The sequence below is a fragment of the Agelaius phoeniceus genome, chromosome 14 (genome assembly GCF_051311805.1).
Source record: "Agelaius phoeniceus isolate bAgePho1 chromosome 14, bAgePho1.hap1, whole genome shotgun sequence".
NCBI classification, from domain to species: Eukaryota; Metazoa; Chordata; class Aves; order Passeriformes; family Icteridae; genus Agelaius; species Agelaius phoeniceus.
The window spans coordinates 14,573,042-14,596,825 of record NC_135278.1 but is presented as its reverse complement, the minus strand read 5'-3'; the positions used below and the strand labels follow the sequence as shown (position 1 = coordinate 14,596,825).

General features: G+C 48.3%; 1 protein-coding gene across 3 annotated transcripts; it reads right to left on the bottom strand.

Annotated features, from left to right (window-relative positions):
• Positions 1-1,235: 1,235 nt before the first annotated feature.
• On the bottom strand, positions 1,236-23,744 carry HEPH (hephaestin). Of its 3 annotated transcripts, none has more exons than XM_054641340.2 (21): positions 23,579-23,744; positions 20,370-20,566; positions 18,038-18,282; positions 17,336-17,548; positions 16,598-16,777; positions 15,992-16,246; positions 15,238-15,406; positions 13,950-14,089; positions 13,025-13,156; positions 12,649-12,860; positions 10,851-11,001; positions 10,327-10,539; positions 9,796-10,000; positions 9,403-9,542; positions 8,389-8,520; positions 7,405-7,511; positions 6,127-6,349; positions 4,711-4,850; positions 4,183-4,345; positions 3,498-3,530; positions 1,236-1,959 (listed from the first exon to the last, which is right to left on the bottom strand). In XM_054641340.2, exons 2-21 carry the CDS (start codon positions 20,528-20,530, stop codon positions 1,715-1,717), a joined length of 3,459 nt encoding a protein of 1,152 aa, XP_054497315.2. In that variant the 5' UTR covers positions 20,531-20,566; positions 23,579-23,744; the 3' UTR covers positions 1,236-1,714. The 3 variants fall into 3 exon arrangements, with proteins under 3 accessions (XP_054497315.2, XP_077042363.1, XP_077042364.1); XM_077186248.1 differs by lacking the exon at positions 23,579-23,744 and adding an exon at positions 23,224-23,356; XM_077186249.1 differs by lacking the exons at positions 20,370-20,566; positions 23,579-23,744 and having other exon boundaries at positions 17,336-17,519; positions 18,038-18,215.
• Between the last annotated feature and the right edge of the window lie 40 nt (positions 23,745-23,784).

Below are 23,784 nucleotides of genomic sequence, written 5' to 3'. Positions count from 1 at the left end.
ATCTGTTTCTGTTTTGTCCAAAGCTTTCCCTTGAGTTTTCTCAGTCTGGGGAGGAATTGGTGCTCACAGGACACAGCCCTCACATCACAGGCTTCTCCAGAGCCTGCCCCCAGTGCTCCTCAAGCCCTGCTGGAGAGGGGACCTCTGCCACTGATGCTCCACTTGGCCCATAAAACATTACACTGGAGGAATTTTGGAAGCCTGCTGTTTATGGAACGTGCATAATCCAGCTCCTAACCCTCTGCTGCCCTGCTTGGGGCCAGCACCCAAAGCCCAGGCTGAGCCCCGGCTGCAGAGCTGCAGGAAGGGCAATCTCCCTGTTCTGCTGCCCTGAAGCAAGGGAATACATTCAAACTCACTCCTTTGTATCAGTGCAGGCCCAAAACATTTTTGATCTATTTTTTAACAAGTCAAGGGGGAAAAAATAAAACAAAGGCTTCTTTCTTCATTCTTGTTTCTCATGTCATAGCTTCTAAAATTCCCTGCAACTGATGGGTTTGGAAATCTCTGGTTTGCAGTAGCAACTGAACCAGCCTTGAATCTGAGCAAAGTTCATCCATATTCAGAGTATTCAACAGCCCTCCAGCCCCTCACCAGACTTAATGAAGTATAATGAAAGAAAAAGAATGAGCTTTGTCCTTACTGCCAAAGGAAAAGGCAGCTGGAAATATGCAGGGGCTTGATATGAATTGAACATGATTATGTATGTGATAACCACTGTTCTGAAGAAAATGGTGCTGTTATACCTAAGGAGCCCTCAGCAGGCCCTTGTAATTAGAGCCACTTAGCTGCTTTAATTGCCTCTGAAAGCCACCCAGAACAGATTGCTTTTATGCTCTTTCCATTTTAAAACCAGGCACAGAAACATGGAAGCACTAACCTGCATCCATTTGGGTAATGGGGATTCAGGGGAGGGAGCTGGACAGGTATTTCACAGGGAAGGGCTCAGTACTGGACCCGCAGGGCAGTGGGACTGTGGGAGGTGTGGGCACACACAGGAGGGTGTTATGGTGATGTGTGGGCACACTGATGCTGGAAGATCAGTGCCACTGCCCACAGGTGAGCTACAGAACTCTGCTCCCACCACCCACCCCCAGCAAAGAGCAGAAGGATGTGTCACAGCAAGGCTGACAGTGAGGCACAGCTCACCATGGTCCTTGATGGGGTTCTCACAGTGGTATGCAGTGCCCTGAATCTGTGTCTGCCCACTCACTCATCAAAAACAGCAATCCAACTCTAAATTAACAATCTTTTTTCTGTATTCTTCATTGAATCACAAAACTGAAAATATTATCTTTCTCTCCTTCAAATTAATTACATTAATGGTTCACAGTTTCTTGGAAGATAAATCCCAACTCAGTTCTGGCAATGGAGTGAGACTGGAATCTGGTCTAAGCTATTCTGCAAGGAAAGACCAATTGGAGCTGTTCTGGAGATGAGAAAATGTCCCCTCTCTTCCTTGGGGAAGGAGAGTATTCCAGAAGGAGCTTTCTTAAACATTATTTGTCTTCAGTCAGTTCAAAGAGTCCTTGATCTCTCCTGGATTTTCCTTACAGAGAGCTGAGGAGAATATGTGAAGAGGTCAGGGCTCCAGCTTTCCCTCCTCAGCTTCTAGAAGTACAGTGCACAATTGAAATGATGCCCCAAAATCTTTGCTGTGGACAAGGATCCAGCCCCAGCTCCAAGCACACAGCCCAAGGTTTGTACATGGCTTTCAGAGACCAGAATTCTTTTGAGACATGAGTTTGAACCCATCATCCAGGATGGATCTCCGATTGCGCCGCAGCCTCCTTTGCCTCTCCAGGTGGATGACTGCTCCCAGGAGCACACCAGCAGCCAGGAGCAGCAGCACTCCTACAACAGCCAGGGAGATGACTGTGGCCTCTATCTGCTCTTGGGTTACCTTAGATCCAAAAAGCATCACCTTCTGGGACTCATCCTCATCCTCAAGTGCCAACCCTGAGAGACAAACAGAAAGGTACTTGCAACAACAGCCAGCAATACCAGAACTGAAAGGTTGCAAGAAATGCAACAAAGGAGCATTAAGAAAAACGTGATGCAAAGTAGTGGAATCACCAACCCTGGAAATGTTCAAAAGATGTGTAGATCTGGAGCTTAGAGACATGTTTCAGTGGTAAACATGACAGTCCTGAGTTCATGGCTGTACTCCATGATTTTGGAGGTCTTTTCCAATCTTAATGATTCAAAGGAGCCATCCATCATCAGATCCTCATCCCTGAGCCCACACAGACATTTGAGATGGATGGTTCCTTCCCTAACTTGCTCCACCCCAGAACCTGACAGTGTCTCACAGGTGTCCAGGCCCAGTCAGCCACTGCAGTGCCCAGCCCAGAGATGAGAACACGTGTCCAGGCTGGGGCTGCTGCAAGTGCCCCAGTGCAGGCTCCCTGTGCCCATGGCTGCTGTCCTACACACCACAGAGTGCACTCACACAGCCATGCCCATGGTGAGTCACCTGAGCTTGCTTGTGCCTCCACACAGAGGCAGCAGCCACCTCCTGAGAAAAGGAGCTTTCTGCTCAGGCAACGACTGTTGGCCAAGGTTTCTGCCTGGTGAGCACACACAAGCTGATATCTGCATATGGAATGAAACCAAATTATTGAATATATGGCCACCACTGCTCTCATGTATTTCCTACTCCTCTTGTGCTTTGTCCATTTTGAGTGAAGAAAACGTTGGGGAGAAAATGACTGAAGTAACAGTGGAGAAAGTCTGCTGAGTTGTAGGTAAGTGGCTGCATTTGCAGCTGGCCTGAACTGGCTCTCAAATCAGCTCAGCTGAATTTCCTCACAGCAGCTGAAAAATGGAGTTGTGAAGAAAGATGAAAAATCAGGAAAATAAACCACCAGTGAACATTATTCAGACTTCTACCACAGAAAATTTCAAGGGCATCATATCTACCACTCCCCTTCTCCCTGTGCTGCTCAACCAAATGCCTTCTCATATCTGTTCTTTACAATGCCTAAAAAGCTCCAGGCATGTGCTTGGGCTCTTTTTTCAGGGGAACATCAGAGCAGAAGGCAGATCTGCTTGTTTGCATGCTGACTCCATCCCTTCAGCTTGTAGAGATGATTGTGAAACCTCCCTAAACCACAGGGTCACTGACAGTCCAAAGAGGGACAACCCATCCCAGGCACCCTGCTCCAAATCTCTGCCAGTACCTAAGCTCAGACTCTGAATCCATACATAGCAGGAACAACAGGGTGTGAGGTCACCAATCTTTTCCACCTAACACAGGCAAACAAACCCAACCAGCCCAAATTCCTTATTTCTATCACCAGGGACAGACTGGTGCCCTCCCTGTTATCTACTGAAGCAAGGCCTCACACCAAGGACCTGCCAGGCTGGCAGAGTAGAGGCAGTGGGTGCTGTGTGCTCCTCCCTCCCCTTACACTGACCCAAACCTCTGTGTTGCTCAGGGATCTGCCCTCTCCCCTTCCCACAGACAGGGTTTGGCAGTGCTGTACACACTATACCTGGGGTGGCAGTCAAGTCTTCCAGCTCTGACTCTGAAAGGAAACAAAAGGAGGGTGAGAAGGTGTTGGGCTGAGCAGGCAAAGCCCAGAACAAGGCACATCTGGCAAGGGTCAGATCCAGAGGCAGCAGGCTGTCCTTTGTCCTGTCCATATTTCCCTCTCTACATGACATGAGAATTTTTGTATCACCTGCTTCAGAGGCAGCCCCAGTTCCAGTGCACAATCCTTTCCATCCTTCAGAAGGAAAAGTGCTGAGGGAGAAACAGAGATGGCCCTGACACTGGGCAGGCACTGGTCACCCACAGCTGAAACACTGGGGCATTCACTGTTTTGGTAACACATCTAAAACCACATCACCATGTGGGCTCCAGGACTGAGGGTCACTCACCTCTGAGCACCTTCCAGTTCTCAGTAAGAGCAATTACTGGCTGAGAGCTGAACATAGCAATTCAGACACAAACTACAAATCAAACTCAGAATAACAACACAGGTAATGTAAACTCCAGAAAACAATTTACTCTAGGCATTACCATATTTAAAGGGAATATCATAATTTAATAACACTTAGGTAATTATCTGCTCCATTAACTGGCTTTTTAAAGTATGTGAGAGAGTTGAGACACACTCAGAATTCCACAGCAGTAGCAGAAGTGCTGCTGGATGTTTCACAGTGACAGCTCCCTACCTCCTCTAGGCAGGACAGTGAAGAGGATCTCCATGCCAGCATGGATATGGTCAGACACATGACAGTGAAGCAGCCACGTCCCAGGGTTCCCAACCAGCATCTCCACCATTTCAAAGGTCCCAGGGAACAGATCCACAACATCTGCTCTGTAGCTTTTGCCATTCTGTCAGAAAAGGGAGGCCATTAGCTGCACTGCTCAATGCATCTTCTCAGGAAGAAAATTCTGCCAGTGTTGCTGGGGACTTCAGCTTTTTAATGCTCAAAAAACCCCAAAGCTTTCAAAAAGCAGCTCCAGTCCTGCAGCTTGGAAAGCAAACAGTCTGGTAATGCCTAACCCTAACAAGGATCAAACTGGACATCTCAGGACAACACAGGCTCAGGGAGTCAGACTGGGATGTGTAAAACCACATCCTTTTCCTAGCTGGGTGCAGCTTCTGCAGAGTCATAAAAAACATTCAAACACAGAGTCAAGTGGAAGTGCTGGTATCAGTGGTCAGTATCTGCTTTACCATCAGCAGATATTCTTACCTTGTATATGAAGGTCTCAGCATGAAAATGGACTGTGTGGACATCAACCTCGTGACCCATTCCCAGCAGGTACCAGTTCACCCTCTCTCCCTCATGCATGGTCAGCCCAGGCAAGGTGGCATAGAGCCTGCCATTGATTGCTGTGCAGGGAATACACAGAGGGGAAAAGGCTGTCAGCTGTCAGTGAAATTGTATGGGTGCTGCACAAATTAGAGGCTACAAAGCTCATACAGCACCCAGTGTATCAGCACTCAGTGTCCCCCAGCTCAGCTACTTATCCTCTCTGCTCACACAAGTCACTTGCACTCAAGGCCATGCTGTAGCTCAGCTCAAATAAATCTCAAAAACTACCTTTGCTGAAAACCTGCAGTCAGCCAGCAGTGGTTGCTTCTAGAAGTCAAAATGCATAAAAATGGCATTTCCAGCCCAATGATGAAGAAACATGTATATACCTACATACGCATAAATGTCTGAGCCATTTCCTTGATGAACATTGACAAGGGGTAAATCCTGCCAGTGGGTAGGATTTACCTACTTTCTCAAGTAGCACAGCTGGAAGGAATCCTGCTGTGACTGCACATATAGGAAAGGGATCAAAACAGTGAGTGAGCTGACTGCTATGGCACACACATGGAGACTTTCATGCTCAGATAACAACAGAGGGAATAAGATGGAAAGAGGCAGGATCTGAGGGCAGAGCACCAGGTTTTTACTCCCAGGTCTGCCCTGGGCAATTTGTGCAGCCTAAAACAAGTATCCAAGTTCAGCATGGTGGTTCTGCTAGCTGTAATACAGGGTTAACAATTACACCTTCATGGACATTTATCTGGAGAATCTTTATCTCACCCATACAAAACCAGCAGTAATGACAGTACACAAAATGCAACTCCTCAGTATTCTTATTTCCACAACTGTCAAAGGACCTGTTTTGCTGAGGCTATCTTAGATATAATATGGAGAGAGACTAACATAAACAACATGTTAATTTAAACAAATGTGTTCATCCTTCTATGGTAGAAATAACCTAAAACAGCTAAAACAACCGAGCCACATTTTGCAGCCACACAGCTCAGAAAATTAATTTGAAGCCTAACAGACTCTGATGGTCCCTGAGACAAACAGAATTAAATTTGTCTGACAAGTTAATTTCATGTTTGATTTTATTTCCTTTTCTGAGTCACTCAGACACATCAGAGATTAACCTCTCTGGCTTGGATGTTGCTATTCCTCCTTACAGGGACTGCCACAACGATCAGCCTTCACTGCAGATCAAAGATGAGGGCTGTAGGTGTGCTGCAATATTGAGAACAGACAGTTTAGTTCTGTCTGTGCCACTGATAATGGGAAAGGATGAGGACATTCACCACAAGTCAGGCTCCCTACTTAGAGACATTGCAGAATCAACACCAACATTACCGTGCATTTTGTTGCTTTCCACAAATTTCTCATCCAGCAGGTTGATCTTGTGATTTCCCTTACTGAAACGTTCCACATTCTCCTCCAAGTACCAGGACTGATTTTCATCAAAAACCAGGAAGAGCAGAGCAAACTCCCTCTTCACATCCTTCCTGCTCCCACTGGACCGCAGGGCCCCTCTCCGGCAGACCTTCAGGGGCCCGATCAGCCCACTGTACATGTCCTGAGCAGAAGGAAGGAGAGCTGAGGCAGGGACCTTCTCACCCTCTTTTCAGCAATTGTTTTCTATTCCCCCATCACCCCACTGTACATGTCCTGAGCAGAAGGAAGGAGAGCTGAGGCAGGGACCTTCTCACCCTCTTTTATGCAGTTCTTTGCCTTTCAGCAATTGTTTTCTATTCCCCCATCACCCCACTGTACATATCTTGAGCAGAAGGAAGGAGAGCTCTGAGGCAGGGACCTTCTCACCCTCTTTTATGCAGTTCTCTGCCTTTCAGCAATTGTTTTCTATTCCCCCATCACCCCACTGTACATGTCCTGATCAAAAGGAAGGAGAGCTCTGAGGCAGGGACCTTCTCACCCTCTTTTATGCAGTTCTTCGCCTTTCAGCAATTGTTTTCTATTCTCCCATCACCCCACTTAAAACAAGCAGTGCTGCTGTACAACTATTCTTGTTGGAGAGCACCAGCCACTGAAGCACAGGAACTGTACGTGCTCTTATAAATGCAAATCCAAAAGTCATAAATATGGATGGTATCAAAGTATTTTCCACTTGGTGACTGCAAAAACATCTGCAACTTGAGATAAAAAGGCTATTATTTCTGGGTTGAATGTGATGGTTTACTGCAGGATCTTCCAGGTTGTTGCCCTGTGAAATTAATGCTATGACACTTCTAGCAATGGTCAAACCTGCCTGCTTTATTCATGAGGTTTATTTTGGACAATTTCTGCCTTTTGTAGATTAGCCCTATGGCTCTCACCAGTACAAACCATGATCAACTGGGAGATGTTCTAAAAGCCTACAAATAACTGGAGGGAGGTTAGTAGCAAGGAGAGATGATGGAATTATTTCATGAAGGTTTGTTAGGAAAAAATAAGGACAGACATCAGGAAAATTCAGAGGATTTCCTCTCCATGGAGAAGGCTGGACAAGTTACCAGGTGATTCTTCCACCTCTTAGCTGGTCCAATCTCTGAATTGTACCCAACTCACATTGTTTTCTAAGTGGGGTAAAAAATTAGTCTAATTATGCTTTTCTGGTTACAACTTCTATTTTACCTTTACTGGGTCCACTGCAGAGTAGTAGATCCAAGGAACACAGGCTGAATCATTTGGCCCCGGCCCAGATCTCTCAGGAACTTCCCACCGGTATGTCACAATGTCACCTGAGGGACAGAGCAGCACCACACACCCCGTGACACACCCACTCACCAAGCAGCAGCAAAACCAAATGGAGGAAGAAAATCCTGTCTCCAAAGCCCAAATTCAATTCTGTATTTGCCAGATATTGCATCTGCCTTACCCAAACACAAAGCAGGGTGGAAGCTCCCCCTCAGAGCAAGACTGAGGGGGTCATAGGATGTAAACACTGTCTGGCACCAGCACAATGCAGGTTTATATGCTGCTTTTGAGACTGGACCTGACCATGGAAATGACCATGGAAGCTCATTCAGATGGAGCTTAAGAAAATCTTTCTTCTCTTTGAAATGAATTTATGATGCTGATTCAAATTGGGGATTAAAATCAATCTTTTTTCAGGATCTGGCTGACAGCCTGACTGTAGCTTGGACAGTCTGGGCAAGCTGGAGGGGACCAAAAATTAAATACACAGGTATCTGGATCATGAGACAAAGTGGCCATTTCAGTCAGATCCCAGCAAGCAATTGTGCATTTCTCCCACTTCATACTATTTTCATACTTTTGTGCTCATGCATCCTAAAGAAGTCTCCCCATCCCAGGACTGGCTGAGCTGTCATATGCCATCATTCTCCCTTTCCCACAGAGAGACCCCACTCAGTGTGGGGGGATAAGGCTGCACACAGAAGAATGTCCTACACATGTCCCAGAGGGCTGCCATCCCCACACAAATGGTACCACTGAAACTGTGCTGGACCTGAAAAACCAGTTCCTGTCCAGTCCCAGCACTCTACTGTAACAAAACCAGGACATCTGCGGCTGCTGAAGGAAACCAGTGTGGCTCTGGGATAAAATCAGCTGTGTGAGTGAGCCCACACAGGAATGCAGCTAGAGACAGGGACCTACCAGGGTTTGCCACCTGGGGATGTCCAGCCTGCTGCTCCAGCACCCCGTGTGCATGGATGGAGTAGGGTCGTGAGGCGTTGTTCTTGAACACGACGTTGAGAATATCGCCCACCTCCGCCCACAGAAAAGGGCCTTGAGACAGGAAGAGTGAGCTCTGAGATCAGCAAAATCCATCAGCACGTCTCCTGGGATATTCCCAGCCCTCTCTCAACATCTTCTTCCCAGAAATGTTACCTTATAATATTTATCATGTTCCCCTTCCTCTTCACTACCTCCCAAAAAGAGAATTGGATGTCAGTCCCAATTCAAGTCTTAGGAAACCAGACTGATTTTACAACAGGACAATGAAGGTGGTTACACATCTTAACTGGGGCCAGCACAGCTAAAGCTTGATTTCTGAATACTGCTATGGTAAATATCCCATGTTGATCACCCCTTGCTATCAGTTTCAAAAAATGTGGTAATATTCAACTGAGCCTGACAGTGTCACAAATCAGAGCTGCAGCCTATTTTGAGTTGCAGATGCTGCCCTGACACCACTTACAGCCTTGGGTTCATAACACAGAGTTCTGTCTCCACAGGCCTCCACTAGTCAGTGCAAAATGCTCCTCCACTTCCCAAGGCTGCCTGCTCTTGCCCCAGAAGCATTTTTCACAGCTACAGATTTCCCCCTCTATTTCTCAGACCCCTGTCCAGAAGTCAGTGGTTGTTTCTGTCCCATAGTCAGAGACATGCAGCTGTGAAACATGCTTTGTCCAAGCCATGATAGAACACTGGTGCAAAGGCAAGTGGAAAAGCCCAGACTTTCCTACAAGCTGTGCACAGGACTCTTCTAACTGCTGTCTCCAAGGTGGCAGATATGAGTAGCAGACGGTCCCAATTTCTCTGCACTGACACAACAGATGCCTAAATATCCAGAGAGCCTTCAGATTACAGCTGTGAGCCACTGCAGCTTTAGAGCCCCAGTCCCATTTCTGTGTGAGAGGAAGGTGAACCCAGTGCACACATCCTTACCCAGTATCCCTAGGTGCTCGTCACCACTTAGCCTGGCCTTGGGGGTTTGGAAAGTGCCATCTGTGTACTCCCTGTAAACTGCTTTCTTGTACCTGGAGCCGAGCAGTCCATTCTCGTTGCTCAGAAACACATCAGCATAGCTGGGAAATGCAAAACAAGCACTGAGATAAACCAAAACCTCATGGGGAACAAACAACTAACTCGTGTCAGGGGGTTCACAAGCTGAAGGGGCTTCCCAGAGCCAGCCTGGGCTGCAAAGGAGAGCACAATGGCATGGAGGGCTGCGCTCCCACCAGCAGCACCACCAGCACGTGCACCAGGTCACAGGGTGGCCAAGACACCCAACAGGCTCCACCAGGGTCTGCTGGGCCTTCCCCAGAGGGTGGGCTCTACCTCTGTGCAGAGTGGTTGTGGCGCTCCCTCTCCCAGCTGCGGTCGGGGGCGTAGTCCCAGAGCAGCTCCTCAGCCGCGATGTAGAACGTCCTCACTCCCCTGTAGTGATGGGCAGAGCCCGTCCTGCCACACCTGGAAACGCTGTACCTCTGCCTCATCCCAGACTGGTAGTGATTGCTCGTCTGGCAGTAGATCTCAAAAGTCCCTGGGGGAGGCAGGATGAACAAGGAAATCAGTTGCTTTTGAAGATTCCAGGAGACCGGTGTCAGTAGGTGCTTGGTGTATCTCTGTGGTGCTTAAGGAGCTTGGTTGCCACAGGCCAAGGTTAAAAGGAGTCATTGGAGAAATCAAGCAGGAATAGCACCACAAAGTCCTACAAATACATCATCTCAGGAAGCTTTCTTACACAATAAGCACCCGTAGCACAGCTCACCCCGTAAGAGTTCATACCACGCTAGAGAATCTGCCACAGGAGCAAATACCACAATGGGAGACTCTTCCATCTGCCCAGGCAGCTGTGCAGGCACTCACCACTGTGATCAGGCTGCATGAAAGCAGTGGAAAATGTGTGTGGGAACAGATTGGCTGAATCCCTCCGCATGCCGTTGATCTGCAGGGTGTTTCCCTGGAACACAGCTCCATGGACGTCTGCCTCGCTGCCCAAGCCCAGGAGGTGCCAGGACACTCTGTCTCCTTCACACACGTCCAGCCCAGGCAAGTTACCAAACATAAGTCCATTGATGGCTGGAAAGGAGAAAGCAATTTACTCTCTGCAAGCAGGTGTCAGCCAGGAGATTTTGAGCATACACCTTGTAGGACAGGCCTGCCAGTCAGAAGAAGGGTAACTTGTTTGTAATTCACCCCTGGATACACTGAGAGCACACCTCTCCAGAGAGCTGTGCTGCTTGTCCATGTCTCTCCTGGTGCCTCCAGCCTGGCTTGATTCCAGGCCAACACCACACAGCCCTTCCAGCCCCCAGATCAGCCTTTGGGTGAACATCAGCCCGTGCTTTGCAGGTTCATCCCTGCTGTCAGAGAGCAGCATCCAACCATACCATGCATCCTGTTGGATTCCTCAAAGTCACCATCCTTTTCCACAGATGTCTCTTCCATCCTCAGATAGTACTTTATGTTGGCATTTAAATACCAGCTGAGGTTCTCGTCAAACACGTTGAAGAGAAGATAAAATTCTTTGTCGATCCCTTTCTACAATTACAATGATGGTTGTTAACTTTTAAAATGCAACAATTAAGTATCCTTAGAGTTAAATCTCTTTTACTTGGGTCTTGTATTCCCCTTTATTTTAAAACTTGGTTTATTGATGGACAGGACTCTGTCCCTTACTCATGTTGAACATTCATCTTTTATTTCACAAAAGGCACCACTTGTGCATTTTCCATTATATTTCACATGAATAAAATGAACAAAACTCAGCCAAGGCCATAAAGTCAGTGCCCCCTTCTTCCCCTACACCTAAGATGTCTGTCCAAACCAGACCCAAGACCAGAGCCCAGACACAATGCAGGCTGATGACCACACCACACCCCTCCTGCCTCCTATCACAGGCCTGGATTGGGGATTTTTTAATTACCCAAAATCCTTCAGAGCGTTAATTCTCCTAAGAAATACACTCCAAATCATGGTGTTTCCCCACTAAAAGAACATTGCCATGGTGTCCAGACTCTCCTGCTGGTGTCACTGTCCCCATCAGCACACAGGCAGCCAGCCTGCTGAGGAGGTGAGCCACTCCCAGGCTGCAGCACATGGGTACAGCAGAGTGGCCGTGCACCTTCCACAATTCATTAAAGGTTTGCCTGAGATTGTGGAGCCAGAATTGCCACCCCAGGTGATTTCTCTGTCTTACATTCACAAAGGTCTGTCTCTTTTGCTTACATGCTTGCAATACTTGCCTGTGTTTATCATTATCACAGCTCCTTCACCTCAAGGGCTGTTTGTATTCCCAGTCCTCTTTGCTCAGCAGATCCACATTTCCACCCTGGGTGCACATTGATTTCTCTGCACTCCTGATTTAGTCACATGGTGGCCCCATTGACTGTGAGCTCCCCCGGGAAGGTTCTGAGGACAGCAGTCCCCAGATCTGTCACCACTCCTGAGCCACACTGCAGGACAGCAACTGGGGTTTGATTTGCCATCTGCTGTCTTTTACAACAAGGCTCTGCTCCTCTGTCTGGTACCTCCCCAGGGATATCAATTTACTGTCTTCCCTAGATTTACTGCCAGGAGTAGACTACTTCTGAGTGAAATTCCAAGAGAAAGTTCTGGCTGCCTTCAGGTTTCACCTCTCCATCAAAAGCAGAAGACTGACATGGATTTTCACATGCTTTTTTGTAGCCAGCTCTGCTTGAAAATTAACTTCTCTGGCAGAATAAATGAGGCTCACCCAAACCTCAAAGCATTGTATCACCCAAGCAGAACACCTGTAAGCAAAAATGTCTTTTCAGCGTTTCTGGGACTGCAAGGACTACTCCATGTGCCTCTCTGAAAGCAGTCTGCTACACAAGCCTCAGGACAAGAGATAAAGTAACTGTTCCAAGACACAGCTGTTCAGCCAAGTTGATCTGTGAATTAAAAGCAGAGCTCAGGAACTGTTTTGAGGGCAGCTCTTGAGAGCCCAGAACACTACTGGCCTTTCCCACAACACTACTTGCCTGGAAAAAGCTGATACCAGCTGTACCAGCATCAACTTGGCCAACAGCAAGGCTTTGATTTGACTCTCCTGGACTCACACTACTGCACATTTGTTTTTAATTTATCCCTAATGTTTTGCTGATGCTTCCTTTCTCTACATGAAAGCAAAAACCTGGTAGGAACAGGGCAGGAAAGCCCCTTTACCTGCTTGTTGTTGTCATCCAGAGTGCCTGCCTTGCAGATGAGCAGAGGCCCCACTAAGCCTGAGCTGGAGTCTTTGACAGGGTTTGCAGCTGAGCTGTACATCCAGGTGAGGCAGGGAGGGTCACTGGATGTGGGCCCCACGTGCCTTGGCACAGTCCAGTGGTAGGTGAAGTTGTGCAGTGGTGCCACAGAAACCCCACTCTGGGACAGGCCTTTAAAACAGGGATTACAGGATTATTCCCAAGTCCCTGCACAAACTCTGTCACACCTTCTCACCAGGTACTTTCAGAGCAGACTCTACTTCATTCGTGCCAACCAAACACCCAGCACCTCTGAAGGGTGATGGGGGGGTACTCAAGAAAAGGGATCCACCAACCATCATGGTACCACATCCCTTCTGATGCCTTCCCATAGGACACTCCATGTGGATGGATGCTGAAGGGCCACGAGGCTTTGTTAAAAAACGTCACCAGGATGGTGTCTCCAACTTCAGCTTTGATCACTGGACCTAGAATAGAGCAGGGAGAGCACATCAGCAACAGAGCACTTCCCCAGGCCATCAGGCAAACCAAAGCAGACAAGGCACCTTCCTCCAAGCTGCAGGGCCAAAAATGAGAGGTAACAGATGGTCTGGCTTTGCTGCTGCTGAAGGCAGCTCAATGGGAGCAGGGGCCGGCAAGGATTGTCTGAAAGAAGTTTGGGTGCACAGGAGAACTCGGACAGGCATCACACCTTCACACAGGGAAGTAACAGAACAGGCAGATGTGCTGGAATGCCCTCAGGATCAGTCCATGCCTCTCCTCCACCTATGTAAAGCCTCCTCAGCCATCCAAAACATGTGCCTCAGAGGTGTGAGAGGCTCCAAGCCCAGCAGAGTCTGTAAGCTCACAACCCAGCCAGCCAGAGAGGAGCTATGAGCCTTCACCATGCCTGTTCCCAAGCACCCATCTAGGAGAGAAAGCTCTCTGTGAGAACATGGCTTTGCAGCATGCCTTGAAGGGGCTCAGTCAAAAACACATAACCAGGAGCTACTGCTGTGATCTGTTTAGCTCTAGTGCCACATACTGTACTGTATCCCTCACTCCCACCTCTAGAACACCTTCAGAATGACCCCTGAAGTGATTCTGTACATTCTACCACCCTGCACCTTGGCTTGTTCAGATGTGACTGTTGTGAAGCAGCTCTTGTGCCCCTCCCTGCCCCCCAAAATGAGCAGGCAGGTTCAGCCACCTGGCACTCCTAGCATCAGCACCCTTCTCATAGACACTGACAGAGGATTTGTGTTTCTGGATGATTCTCACCAAGTATTCCAAGGTGTTTCTCTTCTTCTGATTGCTGCTTTTCCTCACGAAAGCTCTCATCAGTGTATTCCACATACTTTGCCTTCCAATAGACGCCGCCAATGCGGTACGGGCTACGCTTGAAATACTGCTCAGCAGGACTAAATGCAAAAAGCAAATGGCAGGTCATGTCACAGAAAAATGAGCCCTGTTCCCCTGCTCCCACAGGCAAGGCCATCAGTATCTCCAAATCAAGCAGTATTTCAGACAAGGACAGCATCCCTAGTTTGGAACAAGCACAGCTTTGACTCTACAAAGCTTTTTTGCCCTTTCAGACTCATCACCTGTGTGTGTGCTCAGGGAGCACCTGTAGCACAAAGCCCCATCCCAGGTGAGCCTGCCAGGTGAGATCAACATCACTACACAAGATGTGTGAAGGAATGAACAAAACTGCAGTGCAGTCAGTGGGAAGGCAGTGCTAGAACTCCAACCTCTTCAGAAGCTGGGGACAGCCCCATTCCCAACAAAAATAAACAGCTGTAAAGGTATTTATTTCCTCCACTACCACCCTCACCAAATATAAGTAACAAGCCTTGCAGGAGAGGCAGTGCAGTTACAAGGCCAGCTCACAGGTCTAAGGTCTGCAAGGTTTGCTGCATGACATTGGGTAAATAATTAACCACTCTACATTTCCTCTTCTCCATCTGAATAAGGAAAAGATTACTAGGGAAGGGACGTCATCTCTGTGGAAGGAGAAGAATCTCTTTCAGTTAGCCAAAGACTGAACAGGAAGTCTCTCAACTGCTATCCCTGATCATGGGATGAAGGGCTGCCACCCAAGTGCTGGCATCTGATTTCCTAGAAATTGCATCTTGCAGCAACGCCAGCCTGAGGCCCATCTGCAGGCCAGCAATGCCACCCTGTGTCTGCTGCACCAGGGGTTTTTTGAATCATTTCTCAAATAGATCAATCTGTTCCTAGGTTAGGCACAGCAAGCAGAAATGAAGCCCAGAGACAAATGTGGCAGCTCATGTTGTACATCTGCTGGGACTTCTGCTGCTTGTGAGTACAGCTGTGCCACACAGCCCTCTCATGGGAAGGCCCCAAGGTACCTGTACTGCTCACAGTGCAGTCCAGCTACAGCAGTCTTCTTTTCTAGATGGGCTGATGACCTTCCCAGGAAATGCACCCCACGTGAGCAGCAGGCATGAATTTTGAAAAGAAAGAAATTCTACATTTTCCTGAGTAGCGCTCCTGATGCAGGCCAGACTCCCCAAACCCTGCCCAAGCCCAGCAGGCTCTCACTCACCTGTCAGGGTCAGTGAGCTGCTTCCCAGTGAGCTGGTCGAGGGCCGAGGGGCCGTAGTCCCACTGCACCTCCTTGGCAGCTATGAAGTATCTCCGAACTCTCCCTCCCAGGCTGGGGGCTGCAGCTTGCCGAGAGCAGGGCCGGACCTCATAGATTGCCCCCATCCCAGCTGCCCAAAACATGAAGGGGGACACTCACTTAGCCCCTCCAGCCAGCCTGATGGGCAGTCCCACCTCCCCTCTGCTGTCCCAAAAGGCACAGGGATGGGAGAAGGCGAGTAACTCCAAAGCAAGGAGTTCTGTGAGCAGAACTTCCAACCTTAGACATTGGATGCTATGGAAGTATGGACCTAGAGTGACTAGAGTCTTCTGCTGCCCTCAGATCTATCATGCAAGTGCCTCTTACAGAGACCAGAGCTCTTATGCTACTGCCTCATCTCAGCTTTCAGCTGTACCCAACATCAAACATCACACCATGGTACAAGTCACCCCCACCAAAGCTGCCCTGCACATTAGTAACCAACCCGCTCCAATTTTACAAGTCAGAATCACAGAATCACACAGAATAATGAGGTTGGACGAGACCTCTAAGATCACTGTGTCCAAGGCATCACCCACTCATTTGTGGGTGATAGGGAAAAATGTTAAAAGGACATTTTTCCACACCCAAGACACTGTCCCCTACCACACTGTACATCACGTACATCAAAACCAGAGGACACAGAGTCCACGACATATTCCACCCCCTGCCTTACCTTGTATGTGATCATTGACCTGGCAGCTCAGCAGCCATCTCCCAGGGTTCCTGGGAATCATATCTGCTGTAACAAAAGTGGCTGGGAAGAGGCTGGCCACGTCTGTCCTGTGGCCCCGGATTTTGAGTGTCTCTCCATGGAAGTAGGCTGTGTGAACATCAATCTCATTGCCCATCCCAAAGAGGTACCATGAAACAGAATCCCCAGAACACATCTTCAGCTCAGGGAGGTTGCCAAACACATAACCATTAATAGCTGCAAAAAGAAGCAAGTCAAAATTAGAAAGCAGAAAAGGACCCTTCAGAGCTCCTGCCAGTGGGTGACAGCACAGACACAACAGGAGGATGGACCTAAGCAGAACTCCTCCTCCTCTTCTGCTTTGGAGAGCCCAGCTCCACAGCTCATTCCTAAAACAAAAGGTATAAAAGCTCACTCAAGCCAAAGATAAAACCAAAACAATACTTCAATTTTCTGGAGTTGTTGCCCTGTCCCTGAGATATTATTTGCTAAGCACATGACCTCAGAGCAGATCCTGAGCAGATCCTGGAGCTCTGACACTCCTGAGTGTCTTGGCAGACACAGTGGCCTCACAGAGGTGACACTGACCGTGCATTTTGTTGCTCTCCTGAAATTCCTCATCTTCTTTGTCCACAGAGCCAGGATCTGTGCAGAATGATGCAATGTTCTCATCCAGGTACCAGCTTAGGTTCTCATCCACCACACTAAACATCAGAAAAAAGTCAACATCCACATCTGAGCGTCTTTGAGAGCTGCCAGTCAACGTTCCTGAGGTGAAAGGAGAGAGGAATGAATGCAGAAAATCACTCATGCAGAAAATCACACATCAGGCAAGAGATGAGAACCACAGCAGCAGAGAGAGTCTTGCCACATCAGTTGGAGACAGATGCTTTCCCACCATCCTCACAGCTCACCCTTTTCCAATATATCCCTGCCAATACAGCTCTCTCTCCCAAGCAACCCTGCCACTGGACACTTCAACTACAACACCTGCAGTCTTCTCACTCCTGCTGGAACCAACCAGTCACCATGATTTTCAAACACAAACTAGATCTTGGACAAGAGCCTTGCTTTTAACGTGGATTCAAGCAGCTCTCTTGGATCAAGAGGCCTGCAAGCTCGCCTGCCCAATCACTAAGGGATAAGGAGAATGCAATGACCAGAACCCAGCCAGAGCCCAGGTGCTGTCCTCTCTAACCAAGCTGCACTTCCCCCTGAGGCTGGGAGCTGCACAGAGTATCTTCACATCCTATCCTTATTCATGTCACCACAGACCTTTACGTTATGGAACTGCAGGCCTCAGCTGCTTTCTCCTGGTGTTTTTACCTGTTTTACATGTAAGTAAAGGCCCAATTAATCCAGATGCAATGTCCCTTGGTGCATCAATATGAGAGTGGTAGATCCAGGTCAAGCAGTTTGGGTCATCATCAGTTGGACTGTGATCTTCAGGGACAGTCCAAGTGTAGGTGTAATTCCTTCCTGGGAAAACAGCATCATCCTTCTTCTGATCCTGGGGGGACATATCAGGATACAGGGATCCTAGAACAATTGAGCAATCACAACATCCATTCAAGAAGAGCCAAGATGCCCACACATGTCACCTTATACTGAGCTGAGAGTCACCATCCCAAGGCTGAAAGTGTTTAATCATCACTTCCTCAAAGAGGCACTGAGGCACAGAGCCACTGTAAGGCAACCTGCCCAGTAAACAGGTCAGCAGAGAGTCAGCAGGATTATTTCCATTCTGCCTAGTGCTGCTTTGCCTTCAATTTTGCACTCTGCCCCCACAGTCAGTCTCTCTACAATCTCTAGAGCTGATCAGTGTTTTGGAGGTTCTAAAATCAGGAAACCTGGGCCCAGGTCAGGACTCCAGCCCCATGACCCTACTAACCCAATACTTGGTGTCTTCACCAAGCACCCAAATGCAGTTGTCTTCCAGCTGGGGCTTTCTGAGCAGTTCTCCTCCATGCATACTCCTAAGTTCCCATTGAGAAAAATCTGTCTCCATGATGGCAGTAGCTCATTTACCTTCAGAGTCCTTTTTGTAGAAAACACCATGAGGATGGACTGTATATGGTCGAGTAGCAAAATTTTTTAGGTGTACTTGAATGGTATCCCCCACTTCTGCTCGGATGACAGGTCCCAGGAACCCCAGCCAGACAGGCTTGGGGATCTCAGTGGTGTACGTGGAGTCAGTGTACTGCTTGTAGACAGCTTTCTTGTAGGTGCTTCCCACCCTGTCCTTCCCAGACTGCAGGAATGCTGAGGCCTGGCTGTTGAATTCAAAGGGAAAGGCACCATGAGTCATCATCATACACAACAGCTGGTCAATACCACAGCACAGTGAAGGTGACACTCCACTCTCTGGGGTACAGCCAAAAGCTTTGGCATTAGAGGACCCTGGGATGCTCTAAGCCACCCATGCATGGCCACAACCTCAACCCCAGCTCTTCACCAACAGACACAAAGTGCTCCCTGAACTGTGCCCTGCAAACAAGGCATGGGAAGGACAGTGCTTCCCAGACAATCCCATGTGGGTCTCACAGGGAGAGCCCTTCTCACGCTTCCTTCAGCCTTCACTAGGCTCTTCAAAATTCACTTTGATTCCTCTGTGGCGTTTCCAGCTAAATCACAAGGCAGGTAGAGTAGAGTCCTGAGCTCTCTGGCCAAAATTTGAAGTCTGAAAGATGATTTTCTATTTAACAGTTTCCAAATTCCTTCCAGAGTGGCAGAGGAGTCAGGCAGGTACATACCCAGCACATAACCAGCTTCCAGACTTAAAACTTCCTACAGGCACTAAAGTTTAACTCACAAGCATATTTGCTCATTATGGGTAATTCTTAATAGATAAGAGATGAATCACAGTCCAGGTATTACTGGAACCAGCCTAACTGAGAGACAAGGTCACTCCCCTCACTTCCCCCTTGGGATTGATCACCCATAGCACGAGCAGCCCTGGAAGGGAGCTAAACCCTAATGCAAATCTCAGAGAATGAACAACGGAGATCCAAATACTAAACATTGGCTTCATAGTTCAAAAACAGGCTGGGCTTGGCTCTGGCTATACAATCCAGAGTTCAGCCCTTTGCCAAGCCATCCCTGCAGCCATTATCAGCAAAGAGTTTAAGATGTTTTACAGATGTGCCTCTTTCTCCACACAGTCCATTTCTTCCGAACAAAAAAAACCTCCTTGAAATAATTTGCTACCTCTATCAATCATCTCAACATCTCATCCCTTTCTAATTGCCAGTTTTATTTCTGCAATCATTGTACAAATAGGTCCCATTAACTAATTGTTTGCAGTGACAAGAGTTTTTAAATTGCTTTTAAGTTCAATGGCCCTGAATTTAATTTCCTTCTCTTCATTTATTATGAGAGAAACCAAACAAAATCCACTGCATTCATTACCACTTTAGGAGTCAGCAGTAACATCTTTATTAACCCTGAATTTTGGGGTGTTTCCTGGGAACTTATTTACATCTACACAGCATCTCCAGAGAACAGAGACTTTTCCATGCTACACGGACAGACCTTGACGTTTCTGTGCACCTTTCCTGTTCCTGTTGTGCTGTTTCTGAAGGAGGTGATTTAACCTGAGTGTTAGTTATTTTGGAGGGATAAAGGACTGAGAGAAGGTCAAAAAATATCAGCTATTTGCCACAGAAAATGGGAGTAAGGAAAAAAAGTACAAATGCCTTTAAAATAGTATGGAAACCTTTAAAAAAAAACAAACCACATACACAAAAAAACACCAACCAAATAAAAAGTCTTGATGTTTTGAAAGCTAAACCCAAAACACTGTGCAGTAACTTGAACCAGTTATTGCAGTTTCCAGATTTACTTTCGCAAGAGAAACAAAAATGTTTTTCAAACAGCCCCTAAAATCCCATGCAGGAAGTCCCATTAAGTCTAAGGCTCGAAATCCCACTGAAACAAAAACAAGCTGCCTCTGTGAAGTCATTTATATAGAGATGAAAAGTCACCATGCTTCAGGATAAACAAGCTGATCACCAGCTGGAACTAAGCAAAATGAAACTTGAGGGTAGAGCATTGCAAAATCCGGGCGATTTGAGAACAATCTGTTCTGCATCTGCTCCATTTTCTGTTCCGTGTTTGTTTTCCATACCCTTCTCTCCAGCATATGGGCTCTGGACTCTCCAGAATAACCATCCCTTTTCCCACTGACACAGGTTTTACCACTGGAGCATAAAACAAGTTAAACATTAAGCTCATAAAGATCAGAATCTACGGGAGTGTGTCTCTTGCTTGCTCAGATGCCCCACAATACTTGCATTAAATTACACATCAAAAGACAGCTCAAAGCCAGCCCCAGACTAAATTCTACTCAAAGGGAACATACCTGTTACGTGCAACACTCTGGTTAGCAAGCACATTCCTCCCTGTTGGAGCATAGTTCCAGTGCACCTCGTGGATCCCCAGGTAATAAACTCGGATCACACCCCCAGCAGATGTGGGTGACAGCATGGGGATGCAGAGCAGCAGCCACCAGACTGAGCCCATCTCAGCCTGAAGGGAAGGTGGTTTTGGAAGCTACACCTATTTGGGAAAGACAAAAAGAACGAAACAGGATATGACCATTTGGTTTGAAGGTGCTGGACATTTTGAGAGGGCATGAAGAAATCAGGTGTAAATATTATTGGGATCATTACTCAAATATTGAAAAAGGAAATCACTCTGTAACAAAATTGACACACAAGGTGGATGGAGATCATGCCTTGGTAATGAGTCGCCAATACCAAATGTGCTGCTCTCATAATAGTTTAATAAACCCTTTTTTCACTACTGCTCATATTCCAAATCATCTTCTGGGTCCACATACAAATCTCAACAAAACAGTCCTGGCATATGTACATTTTAAACTGTCACCAAGATCTCTCTATTTTAAGTCACTTGAGGAAGTACAGTTTAGTCACTATGAAGTAATTTTAAATTTTAACTTCTTTAAAGATGGCTCTTAGGGAGCAGCTGTCTGTAATCCAGGAGTATATCTCAAATAGACTGCACAAAGTTTTTCCTTTCTGTTCCATTATTTTTCCCATCATTTTGATCAGTAAGTAGCTTACTCATAAAACTTCCAATTCACACCAAGCTTGTTGGCACTAAGCATCAGAAGTACTCTAAAGAGAGTTGGGAAAACTGTCTGAAATCATCAAAATACAGTTGAATAAAGGCTCAAAGAACCTTGTGAATAAAGGCTCAAAGAATCGCCTGTATGAAGGAGAACCTGATGCAATATGGGCAGTAGAATTACATCAAAAGATAAGGAAGGATTAAACTGCATTTAAAAATCACATGAAAATGACTACAAAAGTTCTCACACAATGATATCCTTAACAAAACTGGATGTTGCCAGCAAACAAACCCCACCTAAACGAGCTGTTGAGATACAGCTCCTGAGACATGCAACAGCAACTCAGAATTGCAGAGAGAAACAGAAAGCAACAGAATGAGAAACATGACCTAGCAAGAGAACTCAGAAGAATCAGTTTTCCTTTTCATACAGAAAGGGACGGTGACACAGCACCATGGCAAAGGTTTTTCATAAAGAGATTATCATTACTTATTCTTACTGTCTCTGTAACAGCAACGTGAACGTATAAGGTTTGTCTGAAGCAAAGCTGGATGTTCTGTAAGCTTTCAGTGAGCACAGCATCACACAGAGCTGCTTTGAAACATCTTCTAACATCTGATACCCAACAGACATGATTCAACCCCAGCACATGGCAATGGACTAAGCACCTTCAAAGTTTCACTTCTTGATTTTCAAACATGCTGTGCTATTCTCAGAAGGTAACGATAATCAAGAATTGCTATTTCCAAATAGTCAATAAATTGGACAAAGAGACACCTTCTTTGCCTCCTTTCTCAGAAGGCAGCAGTAGGGATCTCTAAATCCGAGATGCTTTGGATCCATCAACACAGCATAGCTCTGCTCCAGTGGCTCCACCAGCCAGAGCCCTTCAGCAGCTCCTGGTCATACACCTGATAAAACTCAGATACAGAACAGAGCAGCTTCAGCAGTGTGGGAACAACAGCAGCACAGCGGCTCATGCCCACCCCACACACCACTCAGCTTATTCCCTGCTGCTGTTCACAGGGAGCTAAAACACCTTTTATTACTCACTCTACGCCAACGTGGACTCAAAGGAAGGAGTCTGGAAAGCCATAGCTGTGCTGTTTCTCACCGCAGAAGACCAGAAAAAAGCAATGGTGACAACAATACGGAAAGAAACAGCAGCAGCAGCCCTCAGCCTGCAACCCTGCCTCCACCCAGCCCGAGGGAAGGGCAGCGGGATGCTCCTGACTCAGCCCAAGCTGCGGCCTTCGTGTCAACTCAGGGCAAAGTTCGCGGGAGCTCCAGGCGCCCGGGGCGGCCTCCTCAAGGCCCAGCAGCCGGGGCAGCGGGGACAGGCCGGTGTCTGTGGCGGCAGCCGGGGCAGGCCACGGCACGGCAGGGCAGAGGCTCTCCAGGCTGGGAGGGAAAGCTGCCCACGAACACAAACCTGCCTGCTGACCGCCCCGAACCCCGCACGGCGCCCATCGGGCTCACGCACGGCCACCAGCCTGCCCTGAGCGCTCCGTGCCGTGCCCTGCCATGGGCGAGTCAAGGACAGGTCTTTGGCACAGCCTTCCCAAGGCTTTACAAGAGTCCCACCTGGACTCTGCTTAGAGTTTTAGACCAACATCGCACACACCTCTGGGGTAATTCTAGAGAACAGCAAAAAATATCGCTGAATGGAGAGGGAGCAGATGTCACAAAGTCGGTGCTCACATACCCTTCACAGTAACTAATCACCATTTATTTACGTGACTAGCGCCACGTCAAAGTAACTAAATTAGTTTCAAAATTTTTTGGTTTCAATTTTTCATTGATATTAATATTTGCCTTGATTAAGGAAAGAAAAAGAAAGAAAACCAAAACCAACTCAAGTTTTATACTACATCCATCCCTGAACCTTGTACTTTACAGCAGAATCCTCCCCCAGGACTGCCCTTTACCGGGTCCCCGACAGCACAGGAATCGCGAATGAACGGAAATCAGATTTCAGGTGGGTTGGTGGGATCCAACTCCCATCTGATCGAGGCGGACGATGCAGGGATATTCCCTGACACCTGACTGCAGGGAAACTACAGCCCGACAGCGAGAAGAAAGCACAGAAGGAAGGCAGGAGGACGGACGGCTCATCCCTTACGTGCGGAGCGGGAGGCGGCGCGGCGGGGCTGCGGAGCGGGACGCGGGAGCGCCGGCGGGGACCAGCCCGGGAGGGACAAAAGGGCTCTGCCTCCGCGGGCTGACCGAGCCCGGCCCCGCAGCGCCGACCGCGCCCGCTCCCGCCCACAGGGCGGGCCGGGCTGCTCCGCCCCGCACCTGCGGGAGCGCCTCTGCCGGGCCGGGCCGCGCCCCGGCCGCGCCCCAGCCGCGCACGCGGAGCCCGGTCCGCGGCGTGCACCTGCCCGCCCCGCCCTGCCCAGGGTTCGGCCCCCGTTGCAGGGAGCCCCGGGAAGGCTGGCGGGAGCGCGGGCGGAGCTGCGGCCAGCGGCACCCACCTGCTGGGCAGGACCGGCAGCGGCGACACCGGGCAAGCGCTCCCCGGGGACCTCCCGGGGAAGCGGCGGCGGCGGCTGCGGCCCCTTTAAATGCCTGCGGTGACGTCACGCGGCCGCGCGCTCCCCCGGGAGCACAACAAGAGTCACGCTCGCGGCCGCCGGGGCGAGGGGCGGGGTCTGGCGGCTCCCGCCAATCAGCGGCCGCT